Genomic DNA, 16654 nt, shown 5'->3' with positions numbered 1-16654 from the left:
TAAATCTAAGGCTGAAACTACAAATAGAGTTAGCAAACATAGATAATTACAGTATAGATAAGATATTTTGTATCACTATAGGATCTACATTAGATTAAATTAAATTACATTAAATTTAATTAGATTGTATTAAATCAAATTAAGTTAGATCATATTGGTATAATTAACCAAGCTATAAAATAAATAGGTAAACAAATAAAAATAATAACAAGGGATATATTAACTGATTAATTAATGTCTTTGTTTATCAATCAATTAGGGGATATAGCTTAATAGGAGCATTAACTTCGGCAATCAGCATTTTATTACATTAATAATATTCCAATAAATTAAGCCTAAATAAATTAAATTAAATCAAATAAAGTAAATAAAATAAGATAAAATAAGTAAAGCTAATGTGATTAATATACTGTATATCCACTTGTCATATTTAAGTCATAATGTGTTGATATGCATAAGCATAAAGGCAGTCACTTACTTGCTAAATTATGCTTAAGGGTATCATCAAAAGGCAAATATATAAATGTGAATAGTGGTTAGAAAAATGCTGCTAGCACAGTCTGTCCAGATAACTTCCCCAGAAGAGGGATTTTGGAAAGCAGACAATGGGTACGGAAAAAGAAAAAGACGAGGTACCTTTTTTAAATCCACTATATGATCATATCTAGAGCAACAGGGTATAGTATAGTAAAGATCATTCCCTATTCACAGATTGAAAAGTGGACAGAGATATCAGGAATCACAATGCTAATCTCTGTGTCAAGCGTCCCATGGCATGCAAGTCTTGAATGGGGACTGACGCAGTTATCCCTTGATAAAGGCTAAAGTGGTTGCCAATTTGTAAAAGCCCCTCCCTACGCCCACCACACATGAATGCCGCGTCGGACGTCAGGTGGTTATGTCTTGGAACACAAGCGGGGTGATGTCAGAATTTTCATTTTCTGCTCTTCTTCCCCGTTTCCTTTTCCTCTTTTTGATATTTTCTTTTGTGATGATGCACTGCTCCATGAACTGACCTCCCTGTGTCTCTTGGATGTTTTGTCTAGGCACAGTATGTACACTAGCAATTTTGGTATTTATCTTTGTTTTTTTCTCTCTGTAAATATATTTTTCTCTTTTTTTAAATACTACGCATGACGCTATTTCTCAATCATGTATAAAATGTTAGAATGTGCTATATTTACTGTACAGATAATGGTTTATGACAATGTATAACAATTAATCACGACCACATATATCAAGTACATGAACCTAATGTGAATTATAATGTACCCAGCCAGTACCAATAGGATCCTTGAAGAAGCTATTGACGAAACACGTAGTGATTCATTGGCGCTGACATTGTCATTCCGTATACTTAGCCTTCAGCCAGAAGGGATCTTCTTGGACCTGTTCATACCAGCACATGGGCCATCCATGCGGTTTCTCTTGTTCAACCTCTGTATTCACACAAATGGGACAGTGTACCATTTAGTAATGTTTATGTACTTCTTTTATTATGTTTTTATGTGATATAATACATTTTGATATTTTTTTTCTATAATTTAAAGACCTAATATTTCTTTCCTTTTTGGGATTAGAGTGGCAGTCTCAAAAGTCCATTTTCTGTTTTTTCTTTTTGTTTTGTTTTTCTCAGCATTAGCTACATATCAAGATTAAATAGTTCACAGGTTGAACTAAATGGACCGGTGTCTTTTTTCAATCTTACCGACTATGTAACTATGTAAAATACACCCAAAACGGAAAAGGTTTTTAACCACTTCAATACAGGGCACTTATGCACCCTCCTGCCCAGACCAATTTTGAGCTTTCAGCGCTGTCGCACTTTGAATGACAATTGCATGGTCATGCTACACTGTACCCAAACTAAATTTTTATCGTTTTGTTCCCACAAATAGAGCTTTCTTTTGGTGGTATTTGATCGCCTTTGGGATTTTTATTTTCTGCTAAACAAATAAAAAAAGACCAAAAATCTTGAAAAAAAAAACAGGTTTTTTTTTTGTTTCAGTTACAAAACTTTGTAAATAAGTACGTTTTCTCCTTCACTGATGGGCACTGATGGGGCTGCAGTGACGGGCACTGATAAGGTGGCACTGATGGGCACCGATGAGGTGGCACCAATGAAGTGTCACTGATAGGCGGCACTGATATGCGACACAGACACTGATAGGTGGCACAAATAGGCACTGATAGGTGGCATGGATTGGCACGGATGGGCGGAATGGATAGGCGGCACGGATGGGCATGGATAGGTGGCACAGATGGGCATGGATAGGCAGCATGTATGGGCATGGATAGGTGGCATGGATGGGCACTGATAGGCGGCTAGGATGGGCACTGATAGGCGGCATTGATGGGCACCGATATGCGGCATGGATGGGCACTGATAGGCGGCATTGTAATTTAAAGTTTTGTAGGGATGGATGCCAATCAGTGCCAAACAATAATGCATGCCAATCAGTGATGCCCACTGTGGGCACTGATTGGCATCCATTATGGGCACTGATTGGCATTCATTATGGGCACTGGCTGGCATCCCTGGTGGTCTAGGGGGCATACCTGGTGCTGGGCATCTCCTGGTGGTCTAGTGGCGTCCCGGGTGGTCCAGTGTGGGCATCCTCGGGGGACTGTGCTGATAATCGATCAGCACAGACCCCCCCTGTCAGAGGAGCAGCCGATCGTCTCTCCTCTACTCGCGTCTGACAGACGCAAGTGAGGAAAAGCCGATCACCGGCTCTTCCTATTTACACTGTGATCAGCCGTGATTGGACACGGCTGATCACGTGGTAAAGAGTCTCCATCGGAGACTCTTTACCGAGATCGTAGTTGCAGGGTGTCAGACTGACACCCCGCAACAACGAACGCCGCGATGCGCGCCCCCGGGGGCGCGCAGCGGCTTAATATCCTGATCACGTCATATGACGTCCGGTCAGGATATTACAACCACTTTGCCACCGTCATTTTGCTATATGGCGGCCGGCAAGTGGTTAATTCTTTGTGGAAACTGAGGTTGATGACTCATGTTTGATGCACTAGCTACCAGGCATTGTTAGTGGAAATACTTAGGTACTGTAGCTCAGGGCTAACACAACACAAAGCCAAGCAAGGGAGTTACATTCTCCATTATGTAAAACAAGAAATAATCCAGCACTATCATGAAATGTTATTGTAATGTCCACAGTAGTTAGGGTTACACTATATAGTTCCTCCAGCCCAAACACACTGATCCATGTCTTAATTGACCTTGCTTTGTGCACTGGTGCACAGTCATGTTGGGAGCATGAAATTGTCCAAAATGACTTGGTATGCTGACGCCTTAAGATTTCCCTTCACTGGAACCAAGGGGCCAAAACCCACCCTGAAAAACAACTCCACACCATAATCCCCCCTCCACCAAATGATTTGGACCAGTGCAGTGAACAAAGCAAGGTCCATAAATACATGGATGAGCGAGTTTGGAGTGGAGGAACTTGACTGTCCTGACCTCAATCCGATAGAACACCTTTGGAATGAATTAGAGCAGAGACTGTGAGCCAGGCCTTCTTGTCCAACATCAGTGCCTGACCTCACAAATGCACTTCTGGAAGAATGGTCAAACATTCCCATAGACGCACTCCTAAATAGTGATGGACGAACTTCCGACGGGACGTTTCGCGAACGCGGACCGCGAACGAGGCCGACCGTTCACGAAACCGACCGTTCGCTGCGGGCCCCATTGACTTCAATGGGAGGCGAACTTCGCAAACCTTTAGGTCAAATTTTCAGCCACAAGATAATTATTAGCTGGGCAAACATAGTCCCACCACATGGCCAATGACATAACACATGTATGAGGTGAATTTGGGATCGATAACTACAAGCATTCTTTTTTTATATGGGAAATTGTTCTGACAATTCAGGACTGTGGAGCGCATGAAGGCAATGGAGGAGAGGGAAGGTCAGGGACCAGGGTAGGCAAAGAAGAGGGTGCAGGAGATGATCACCAGCAGCGTGACATACAGCAATGACACATGCACAGTGATAGAGGCATCTGACAACAGCACCGTGATAGAGGGCACTGACATCAGCAGCGTGACATAAAGCATTAACACCAGCACCGTGACATACAGCATTGACAGCAACACCGTGATAGAGAGCACTGACATCAGAAGCGTGACATTAAGCACTGACATCAGCACCGTGATATACAGCACTGACAGCAGCACCGTGATAGAGAGCACTGACATCAGAAGCGTGACATTAAGCACTGACATCAGCACCGTGATATACAGCACTGACAGCAGCACCGTGACATTAAGCACTCACACCAGCACCGTGATATACAGCACTGACAGCAGCACCGTAAGCAGCCCCAGGAGTAAGTCAGCACAGCACAGGGATGGTGTGATCCCCTCATAATAAGCAGGCCCAGGAGAAACTCAGCACAGCACAGGGATGGTGTGATCCCCTCATAATAAGAACCCCCAGGAGTAAGTCAGCACAGCACAGGGATGGTGTGATCCCCTGATAATAAGAACCCCCAGGAGGAAGTCAGCACAGCACAGGGATGGTGTGATCCCCTCATAAGCAGCCCCAGTAGAAATATGACACCGCTCAACCTCTTCAAAGAGGAGGGTAGGGGCATATATACACTTTTGTGGACCAAGCAGGTTGTGTGTTAGTGATTAGCAGACTGTACGCCAGTCCCTATACCAATGAAGGACTGCTGCAGTATAGGGCAGCAGTCAGCAATAGTGCACCTCAACCCTATGTATTGTGGACCGATAACAGTCCTTATAGAATAGCAGACTGTACCTCACTCAACCCTATGTACTGTAGCACCCTAGACCAAGTTACCAGTCCTTATAAGAACTTTTGTGGACCAAGCAGGTTGTGTATTAGTGATTAGCAGACTGTACTTCAGTCCCTATACCGCTGAAGGACTGCTGCAGTATAGGGCAGCGGGCAGCAGTGGTGCACCTCAACCCTATCTATTGTGGACCGATACCGGTCCTTACAGAACAGCAGACTGTACCTCACTCAACCCTATGTACTGTAGCACCCTAGACCAAGTTACCAGTCCTTATAAGAACTTTTGTGGACCAAGCAGGTTGTGTGTTAGTGATTAGCAGACTGTACGTCAGTCCCTATACCAATGAAGGACTGCTGCAGTATAGGGCAGCGGTCAGCAGTAGTGCACCTCAACCCTATGTATTGTGGACCGATAACAGTCCTTACAGAATAGCAGACTGTACCTCACTCAACCCTATGTACTGTAGCACCCTAGACCAAGTTACCAGTCCTTATAAGAACTTTTGTGGACCAAGCAGGTTGTGTGTTAGTGATTAGCAGACTGTACGTCAGTCCCTATACCAATGAAGGACTGCTGCTGTATAGGGCAGCGGTCAGCAATAGTGCACCTCAACCCTATGTATTGTGGACCGATAACAGTCCTTATAGAATAGCAGACTGTACCTCACTCAACCCTATGTACTGTAGCACCCTAGACCAAGTTACCAGTCCTTATAAGAACTTTTGTTGACAGAGCAGGTTGTGTGTTAGTGATTAGCAGACTGTACGTCAGTCCCTATACCAATGAAGGACTGCTGCAGTATAGGGCAGCGGTCAGCAGTAGTGCACCTCAACCCTATGTATTTTGGACCGATAACAGTCCTTATAGAATAGCAGACTGTACCTCACTCAACCCTATGTACTGTAGCACCCTAGACCAAGTTACCAGTCCTTATAAGAACTTTTGTGGACCAAGCAGGTTGTGTGTTAGTGATTAGCAGACTGTACGTCAGTCCCTATACCAATGAAGGACTGCTGCAGTATAGGGCAGCAGTCAGCAGTAGTGCACCTCAACCCTATGTATTGTGGACTGATAACAGTCCTTATAGAATAGCAGACTGTACCTCACTCAACCCTATGTACTGTAGCACCCTAGACCAAGTTACCAGTCCTTATAAGAACTTTTGTGGACCAAGCAGGTTGTGTGTTAGTGATTAGCAGACTGTACTTCAGTCCCTATACCAATGAAGGACTGCTGCAGTATAGGGCAGCAGTCAGCAGTGATGCACCTCAACCCTATCTATTGTGGACCGATAGCGGTCCTTACAGAACAGCAGACTGTACCGCACTCAACCCTATGTACTGTAGCACCCTAGACCAAGTTACCAGTCCTTATAAGAACTTTTGTGGACCAAGCAGGTTGTGTGTTAGTGATTAGCAGACTGTACTTCAGTCCCTATACCAATGAAGGACTGCTGCAGTATAGGGCAGCGGTCAGCAGTGGTGCACCTCAACCCTATCTATTGTGGACCGATAGCGGTCTTTACAGAACAGCAGACTGTACCTCACTTAACCCTATGTACTGTAGCACCCTACACAGACCAAGTTACCAGTCCTGATAAAGAGCTTTGTGGAACAAGTGAGTTGTGAATGATTAGCAGACTGCAGCAGAAGGGCAGCAGTCAAGTATAATATTCTTTCTATATTTGGAAGAAAGAATATTATACGTGTACAAGCCTATTACCATACCACTGATACCAGTCCTGAAAAGAACCTTTGTGGAACTAATAGTAACAGCTACTGATTAAACTGACCCTCACTGCCTGACACACTGCTTCCTTCCTGTCCCTATACAAAGTGGCAAAAAAGAGGAGACTGGAACGATTACTGGTTACTGGAATAGCTCTTTTGTGGACCTGATAGTAACAGCTAATGATGATGATGATGATGATGACTAAACTGACTCTCCCTGAAGCACACACCGTCCTGTCCCTTTCTCTAAACTGACAAAAGACACTCAGGCTGCCTCAACAATCAGTAGCACAGAAAACCTATATACACCTAACACCTATACCAGTCCTGAAAAGAACTTTTGTGTACCAAATAACTAGCGATTTATCTCCCCCTACTCCACACAGCAACCTTTCCCTATAGTGACAGAAGAAAGAATGTAAAATGGCCACCGGATCGGGTGTATTTATAGGTTTGGGGGAATGTCCAAGTGTCCATGTGCTGTCATGTCTCAATTGGCTGTCCTGTACCCCATGATGGATATGTCATCATAGGTCAAAGTTATTTTACACATTAAACACGAAGGTCCGCCGGGTGAACGACGCCAATAGTCCGCCGAACGAGCGGACCGCGAACGACCGAAATTCGCCGCGATATGACCGCCGGGCTAACCGTTCGGCCATCACTACTCCTAAACCTTGTGGACAACCTTCCCAGAAGAGTTGAAGCTGTTATAGCTGCAAAGGTTGGGCCAACTCAATATTGAACCCTACAGACTAAGACTGGGGTGCCATTAAAGTTCACATGCGTGTAAAGACAGGCGCCCCAATACTTTTGACAATATAGTGTGGTTCATTAATAAGCCCCACACACAGAAAGACTAAAAATAAAGTTAAACTACATACAAAAAACATATAATACCGTAATCGCTAATACTGCAACAGATAATAGGAAAAAATAAGTTGCAAGGTCTAAATATAGGGCATAATTACCCACATGGCCTAGGTTACTGCTATCCACAAATCCAGGTGCAATTAAGAGTGTCAAAAAAGTATGAATAATTAATTGGAAAAATATTTTACTTCATTTCTAGCCTATGATGATGAAAAGCAAATAGCCAACAATGTGGTGTGTACACAAGGACAATATTTTATCCAGGAAGGAGAGGAACATGAGGAAAAGAAGGCTTGTCAGTTCCGCCGCTCAATGTTACAGAACTGCTCTGGTATAGAAGACCCATCGTTTGGCTTTTCCCAAGGGAAGCCATGTATCATACTGAAGATGAATCGGGTAAAACCAAATACTTACAGAATCATTAAAATAGCCATAAACCTTTTTAACAATGTGTGTAAAAAAATTTAGTAAGTAGTCTGATCAGTGTGCAATAAAAGCAGCAATGAATAATTAAAATAGATTTTCTGAAGAACAATGTAATATATGAAGAGGTAAACTTTCTGATTGTGCACACAACTGAAACACATCTAAGCCCTTGTACACATGGTCGGAGATTCCGACGGAAAATGTCCGATTGGACCGTGTTGTCGGATAATCCGACTGTGTGTGGTCTCCATCGGACTGTTTTCGTCTGAATATCCGACCAACCAAGTTTTAGAGCAGGGCTATAAAATTTTCCCGACAACATGATCCGATCGTTTGTAGAGAATTCGGATCGGACAAAGTGCCACGCATGCTCAGATCAAATTCCTAGACCAAATCTATTGGCCTCTTAGCCTGAACGTAGTCCGGTCATAATGAAATAACGTCACCACGTTCTGAACGATCGGATTTTCCGTCAACTTTGTCCGACCGTGTGTATGCAACAGTTTCGGACAAAATCCGTCGGACAAAGTCCAACGGATTTGGTTGTCAGAATGTCCACCCGTGTGTACAAGGGCTAAGAAATGCTGCCTTCTTAACCAGGGTTACCAACAGCAACACCTTGCATTGATATAGTAGGATCCGGACAATATGGTCTTGAGCAATACTGTATATCTGCTGGTGAATCATGCATTCGCTTCACTGATGAATGTACATAACAAAGTACACTCACTGGGCACTTTATTAGGTTCACCTGTTCAATTGCTTGGTAACACAATTTGCTAATCGGCCAATAACATGCAGCATCTCAATGCATTTAGGTATTCAGAAGTGATGAAGACAACTTGCTGAAGTTCAAACCGAGCATCAGAATAGGAAAGAAAGGGAATTTAAGTGACTTTGAACATGGCATGGTTGTTGGTGCCAGACGGGCTGGTCTGAGTATTTCAAAAACTACTGGAATTTTCACGCACATCCATCTCTTGGGTTTACAGAGAATAGTCCAAAAAAATTAAATATCCAGTGAGCGCCAGTTGTGTGGACAAAAATGCCTTGTTGATGTCAGAGGTCAGAGAAGAATGGACAGACTGGTTTGAGATGATAGGCAACAGTAACTCAAATAACCACTCGTTACAACCAAGGTATGCAGAATACCATTGCTGAATGCACAACGCATCAAAACTTGAAGCAGATGGTTACAGCAGCAGAAGACCACACTGGGTGCAACTCCTGCCAGATAAGAACAGGAAACTGAGGGTACAATTCGCACAGGCTCATCAAAATTGGACGATTGAATATTGGAAAAACATTGCCTGGTCTGATGAGTCTCAATTTCAGCTATCACATTCAGATGGTAGAGTGAGAATATGTCGTAAGCAACATGAAAGTATGGATCCATCCTGCCTTGTATCAACGGTTCAGGCTTGTGGTGGTGTAATGGTGTGGGAGATATTTTCTTGGCACACTTTGGACTCCTTAGTACCAATTAAGCATCATATAAACACCATGGCCTACCTAAGTATTGTTGCTTACCATGTCCATGCCTTTATGACTACAGTGTACCCATCTTCTGATGGCTACTTCCAGCAGGGTAATGCACCATGTCACAAAGCTCAAATCATCTCAAACTGGTATCTTGAACATGACAATGAGTTCACTGTACTCCAATGGCCTCCACAGTCATCGGATCTCAATCCAATAGAGCACCTTTGGTATGAGGTGGATGTAAGATTTGCATCATGGATGTGCAGCCGACAAATCTGCAGCAATTGCGTGATGCAATCATGTCAATAGGAACCAAAATCTCTGGGGAACGTTTCCAACACCTTCTTGAATCTATGCCACGAAGAATTAAGGCAGTTCTGAAGGCAAAAGGGGGTCCAACACAGTACTAGCAAGGTGCACCTAATAAAGAGGTCTGTGAGTGTATATGTAATGGAAAATTGTTAATTGTTAAAACTGATATGTTTTTGGATGGTTCCCTCATATAAGGGTCTTTTGCTGCCAAGTAAAAAAAAAAAAAAGAAAAGAAAAGGTGAGCGCCTTATTCCTTGTCCTGTGATGGGATGATATAATGTCCTGGGTACTGTTTAAGACATCAAATACACAGTAAAATATTTAAGATCAATTCAACCACTTCTGCAATTGTTTGCAATAATATGACAGCATAGAGGTTAACATCCATGCAATAAGGAGTATGCATGGTATTACTAACTCTTCTGACGGGCCAGAAAACAGAAAAGGAAATACTCCATTCACAGAGCATTCTGCATAAGAATTGGGGGAAAACCTTGTCAGGTCTGCAGTCATATCTACAAAGAATAATGTAATTACTATGTAAAACTTGCAAACTCTCTTATTTCCACTAGATTGTTGGTTTCAAGGCTGGCTCTGGAACACCGATAACTGTCACCTGTGACACTTATGTAAGTAATATTTATTAGTACAACTTTATGTATCGGTTTGTATTGGTAAATGTAGTAACCATTAAAGTAAAGATTCTCATCTATATGTATATCCTATTACAGACTGGCTAAATCTAGATACAAATATATATTAGAGGAAACATTCTCTCTGCAGATTATACTATTGTAAAAACAGCATTTTTTATATTGGAGTAGAGAAAAGTTAAAACTTATGACAGGTTTTACCTCTAGCACAAAGAACATTTTCAAGAAGACTTATAGAACTCAACCAGTCAATATATGTTCCCATTATGCAAAGGATATGTAGAAGTTTCTTTTACATTATAGAATCAAAGATTATGTGGTTGGATTCTACAAGCCTTCTAGAATATATTCTTTTTACTAGTTGATATTACAAGCTATGAATCCCCACCGTATAGCAATTATAGTTATTCTCCCTGTAAATAAAAATAAATTTTGACGGGTTCAAGAGGCTTTCACTATTTCTTATCCAGGTTTAAGCTCTGTCTGTGATCCCATTGGGGACATTTTCCTTCACTTCCTGTCCCTCTGATGCCTATACGGGAAATTGGAGGTATGTTTTTGCCAGGGACAGGAAGGTGTGAACAGCCATAAATACATTGTCAGGAGGCAGAAAATATCCCCAATAGGGAAACAGAAAGGAATAAAAATGGCAAAGGCCTCCATAGAGCCATGCTTCTTTCTGACCATAACTCCATCATAGCCATGCTGTTCTGATCTACAGGCTTAACGCCTCACTCCTCAAACATATAGTCAATGTACACCATATTAATACTTGCATCAGTTTTTCATGCATAACTAAATTGCCAAGACGCTGTCTCTTTCCCAGTGGGAAGTGGACAAAAGAGTAGTTTGGGGGAATTTCTAGCTTTGTCAGCTAAAGCCAAAAAGCTGCATCAAGCCAAGGTTGCTTCCCTTATTTCCATTAAGTAGCTGGAAATAGCACACTAGAGCCACTCTTCCCTTCCAAATGCTAGAGTGTCTATACTTGAGGAATTGGGGAAGACAGCCAAAAGACAGTACCTCCTCAGCCAAAAATTATTCTACGAGCAGGGCAATAAATGTGGGAGGCTTTTAGCGAGAGAGGTACAAATGGAAAAAGCCTCGCTGACGATCCACCACATTAGAAATTCTCTAGGCAAGATTCATTCCAAGAATGAAGATATCACAAAGCAATTTGAGGTATACTACCCTAAAGGATCACTAAAGGCATTTTTTTTTAAATAACAAACATGTTATACTTACCTCCACTGTGCAGCTCATTTTGCACAGAGCGGCCCCGAACCTGGTCTTCTGGGGTCCCTCGGCGGCTGTCTCGGCTCTCTCCCGCAAGGACTCCACAACTTCATGCAAGCTCCCTCGCATGATGTGGAGTCCTTGCGGGCGCGCTCCCATGATAGAGCTGGAGGCCGTAGCCACTCACTGTATATCACTCGGCCCTGCCCCCCGGTGTGCCGCGTCATTGGATGTGATTGACAGCAGCGCAAGCCAATGGCTGCGCTGCTTTCAATCCATCCACTCTAGCCAATCAACGGCCAGGGTGAGTGGCAAAGAGGATGTCAGGGGCGAATGCAGGACTTTTTCGAGGTGTTAGGTAAGTAAAACTGGGGGGGGGGCTGGGGGAGCCGGCATTGTCAGATGTTTTTTCACCTTAATGTATAGAATGCATTAAGGTGAAAAAACTTTTACCTTTACAAACCCTTTAAGCTTCTAGTCCTAAGACTGCAGGTCATCGAACAACCCTTATTGCAGAGTTCTTACATAACTATGGTCCTACTCCCATCTCGAAAAGCGACTGTGGAACAACTAGAGGAAACACTGTTGATACATTTTATTATTTTATTATAAGGCACTTAAATAAATGAAACCAGGCAAGAGCCCAGGTCCTGATGGTCTGATTTTGCAATACTATAGAACATTTGCAGACGTCCTCATGCCTAGATTTTTGTCGGCTCTCAGATCCTTATTAACGCAGACCCATTATCCTGACCAGTTTCTCAAAGCTCATATAACCGTAATCCCAAAAGAAGGGAAGGACTCACAGGTTTCTAAATATCAACCCATACCTATACTCAATGCCAGTGTCAAGCTGTATGCCAAAATCCTGGGAAATTGTTTACTCCTGTTGTTACCCTCACTGGTCTTGTGAGGTAGAGAAGCACAGGACAATACAGCAAAGGTACTGATTATACATCACTGGTTGACATCCCATGGTCAGCAGGGTTTCTTTCCCTCTCTTGACACTGAGAAGACGTTCGACAGAGTGGCCTGGGATCACATGGTGGTGGTTCTCAGATCAATAGGTTTGCTACTCCACTCCAGCTTTATACTAAAACTCTATGGCCCAAGTACGAGTGAACAGAAACTTGTTGAGCACCTTCCAATTGCAAAACCGGACTAGACAGGGGTGCCCATTATGCCACTTGCTTTTTGTACTCACCCTAGAAGCTTTTTTTTTTTTAATAGATTGCGCTCCAACCCCAATATTAAGAATATACTGGTTTACAACATGATATATAAAGTGGCTGCCTTTGCAGATGATATATTGCTCTTTCTTACAGAACCCCATATTTTACTAGCCAAACTTCTTCATGGCCTGAACTATTTCCAAGTGCTATCTAACTTGAAAGTGAACCATTCGAAGTGTCAGGCACTGATTTTATTCATCCCAGATGCTGAGGTAGCTCTGTGTAAGACTAACTTACCTTTTGTTTAAAACCCTGAGGCTATCACTTATCGCGGCATAAAACTCCAAGCAAAACTGTATGTACTGTACCGGAGAATGCATCTTGCAGCCTTGGAGTCCACACGGTGTGGCTTGAGGAACAGAATAGAGCTCAACTTATCCTGGTTCAGCAGGGTAGCCTTAATCAAAATGACCATACTGGCCAAAATTCTCTATGTTATGCAAACAGTCCCAATACAGAATCCTGTGGCTTTCTTCATGTTTTTAACCATTTCAGTTATAGATATATGTGTAAAATAGGAATAGATGTGCTACCAAAAAAAGATACAATGTGTGTAAACTCAAAAGATACAAAGCAAAGTTTCATCTATAAACAAGATTTTTTTACCCTCTTTCTGACCATAGCACTTTTTACAATTTGGCACTGTGTCGCTTTAACTGACAATTGCGACCCTGTAACAAAACAAAATTTGCGTCCTTTTTTTCCCACAAATAGAGCTTTCTTTTGGTGGTATTTGATTATCTCTAAACAAAAAAAAGGCCTACAATTTTGAAAAAAAAATCAATTTTGTTTACTTTCTGATATAATAAATATCCCCAAAAAATATATAAAAATAATAATTTCATCCTCAGTTTAGGCTGATATGTATTCTTCCACATATTTTTGGTAAAAAAAATCAGAATAAGTGTATATTAATTGGTTTGTGCAAAAGTTATAGCGTCTACAAAATAGGGGATAGATTTATGGAATTTTTATTATAAAAAATATTTTTATCAGTAATGACAGTGATCTGCGATTTTTATCGGGAGTGCAACATTGCGGCGGATAGATTGGACACTTTTGACACTATTTTGGGACCATTGACATTTATACAGTGATCAGAGCTAAAAATAGCCACTGACTGATTAAACACTAGGGGGCTATCAAGGGGTTAAGTGTGTTCCCTCAGCATGTTCTAACTGTAGGGAGGATGGGCTACCACTGACATAACAGAGATTGAGATCTCAATGACAGGGAACAGAAGAACAGGGAAATGCCTTGTTTAAATAGACAGTTCCCCGTTCCACCTCTCCTTGCCGTGATTGTGGGCCTGCTGGCAGACGTCGAGTTCATGGGACCCACCTTTCATGCTCTTGTGGTGCGCGGCGAGCATGTGCCCCCACTATCCTGCTATTGCAGACTGACGTACAGGTACGTCAGTTTGCGCAGAGGTGCCATTCTGCCGACGTATATCGGCGTGAGCCGGTTGGCAAGCGGTTAAGGCGTGACTACCATTTTTTCTGGAAAGGTTCACACCCTGGAATTACATTTTCCCATCTTACCCTCCCTAAGCACAAAGGTGGTATTGGTTTACCGGACCTTCGTAAATATTACTGGGCAAGCCTGATGACTAGAACTGTAGGGTGGTCTGTCCATGAGAAAATTAAAGAACATGTTTCACTTGAAAAATATTTAGTTTCAACCCTTACACACTATAGCTTGGTGCCTACAGGGTATTGCATCAAATCCATAATGAACAAAATCCTCTGTTAGTAACCCTTCAACAAGCTTATGCTCCCATATCGGATACCCCTATGCTGTCCTCTGATGCCATTATTTCTTAACCTGGACTTCAAGCTTGGGATGGCCAAAACTTTCTTGCAGAAGATATGTCCTTACAAAGATGTCCTGGCCCTTCACTTATTTTGTAATAGTTATTTAGCAGCTTCCTTCTCTGTGCTCAGGCTGCTCAGCGGTCGGATAATTGTCAGCAGTCATCGTTCCACAGTGGCTCACCTGGTGATCATTTCCTGCTCGTCAGTCCAGCCTACAGCCAGCCCCTTCTGGCTATTTAAACTGCCTTGTTCATTCCTTTTCGCGCCTTCACCTTGGTCAAACATATCTGGAGTTTCTCTGCTGTGTTCCTATGAACTGCTTCCGGACCAGCCACCACAGTTTTACTGTGGCAGGTTGGCTCCCCTGCGCAATACCACATTGCTATACATGGGCTTGAAGGGTCTGGATAGCAGGCACGCGCGTGCCCGCTGCACAGCGGGGGTGCTGATGCTCATGGCCGACGGTTGTGATGACCACCAGCCACGAGCGTTCGTGACCAGGAGACACAGAACAGGGATGAGTGTGTGCTCTATCTAAAACAAAATAAAATTTTTGGGATAAAGCTGGGCTACTACTTTCGCACCTGTACGGTGTGTTTGTAGTGCAGTATAGTCTTGTGTTTTATTTGAATTAACATTTATAACTATAGAAGGTGCTTTTTCCTTGGAGAAATAAAAGATGCAACAAGTAGTTTTTTTTTTAACACATTGCACTTATTCAGAAGCCTTAGGCTTAGCCTTAGGCTTCATGTACACTACATGTTTAGGAGCTTTTGGTGTTTTTTGCTAAAGCCCCTAAACTCCACAGCATAAAAGCCTATGTGTCAATGTCGCTTTCATGATAGGAATGTCTTGACTGCCATCTGCAAACCGCAACAAATTTGTGGCGCGATGCTGCAGCATTTTCCAATTTGCCACGGCCGGTGGTCAAAGTAGGCACTGTGTACATGAAGCCTTAAGCTGGCTATACACTATTTAATTTCTCACATACGCAATACATTTTCCATCCTGCTCCTTTGAATTCTCTGATCACTGTGGTACAAAACGAACATAATTATGACCCCACTAATGAATAGAAAAATTAATGTTCTTATAAAAAAATTCAAACAATATTCCATTAGTGTTGGAACCCAGCTTAGGAAGACTGCCTTTATTGCTTTTAAAATGGCATTCAGGAAGGAGCAGCAAAAGGACCTGGAAGAGATTCATTTGGAAATGGCAGATCTATGAAATAGCAGTAATTAAAATGCAATATATGTGTATTTCAACCTTGCCTTCTAAAATGTCACTCAGTGGCCTTACTTCTTGTTGTTTGTACCATTTATTTGTACAAAATATCATTAGCATCATTGTGCTTTCCTTCCTTGCAGTTTAATATTGCATATTTTCTATTGTAGAGAGGCAATCACAGTCTAACAGGAGAAGTTGGCTTCTATCCGGTGAATTACTTTGATCTTATGTATTTTCCATACTATGGCAAGCTTACCCATGTAAGTTTATTTCGATTTTATATTTAGCATGTAGTCTCTTTTTGCTTGGACTGTCAGATGGTTAATATTTGCAAAATTTGCAAAACCTTATATGTTTTCTAAAAATAGTTTTTGAGCCAGTGTTTTCTTTCCTCTTACTACTAGCTTTTTAACAAAGCTTTGTCAAATGTGATTCTGATATTGGCTGATATTGCAGGCAGTAGCTTTAGTTGACATAAGAAAGCCTACAGCTGAAAAAAACTGTGCCTTGAAAAAGTATTCATAAGTATCCTTGAAACGTTCCACATTTTGTCATGTTACAATCAAAAACGTAAATGTATTTTGGGATTGGATGGGATTTAAATGATTTAGGATGGGATTTGGATGGGATTTAAATGTGATAGACCAACACCAAGTTGCACATCATTTTGAAGTGGAAGGAAAAATCATAAATAGTTTTAAATTTTTTTTAACAAATAAATTATATACCAATGTCTCTACCAGTTTTGCACATCTAGAGAGTGTCATTTTGCCCATTCTTCTTTGCAACATAGCTTCAAGCTTTGTCAGATTGGATGGAGAGTGTCTGTGAACTGCAATCTTGCCACAGATTCTCAATTGAATTTAGGTCTAGACTT

General features: G+C 42.0%; 1 protein-coding gene across 3 annotated transcripts in view; it reads left to right on the top strand.

Moving 5' to 3' along the window:
• The window catches only part of ATP1B4 (ATPase Na+/K+ transporting family member beta 4), a 104546-nt gene that overhangs the window by 84639 nt on the left and 3253 nt on the right, over positions 1-16654 (top strand). For all 3 annotated transcript variants that reach the window (XM_077477683.1, XM_077477766.1, XM_077477601.1), the window contains 3 exons: positions 7595-7791; positions 10188-10244; positions 15945-16037. In XM_077477683.1, the coding sequence (XP_077333809.1) occupies positions 7595-7791; positions 10188-10244; positions 15945-16037 (347 nt within the window). The remainder of the gene's footprint in view (positions 1-7594; positions 7792-10187; positions 10245-15944; positions 16038-16654) is intronic.

Source organism: Lithobates pipiens, unplaced genomic scaffold (assembly GCF_037356315.1).
Source record: "Lithobates pipiens isolate NorthernLeopardFrog02 unplaced genomic scaffold, aLitPip1_a1.2 Scaffold_1, whole genome shotgun sequence".
NCBI lineage: Eukaryota > Metazoa > Chordata > Amphibia > Anura > Ranidae > Lithobates > Lithobates pipiens.
The sequence above is the reverse complement of the archived record's forward strand: the minus strand, read 5'-3'. Positions and strand labels throughout refer to the sequence as shown.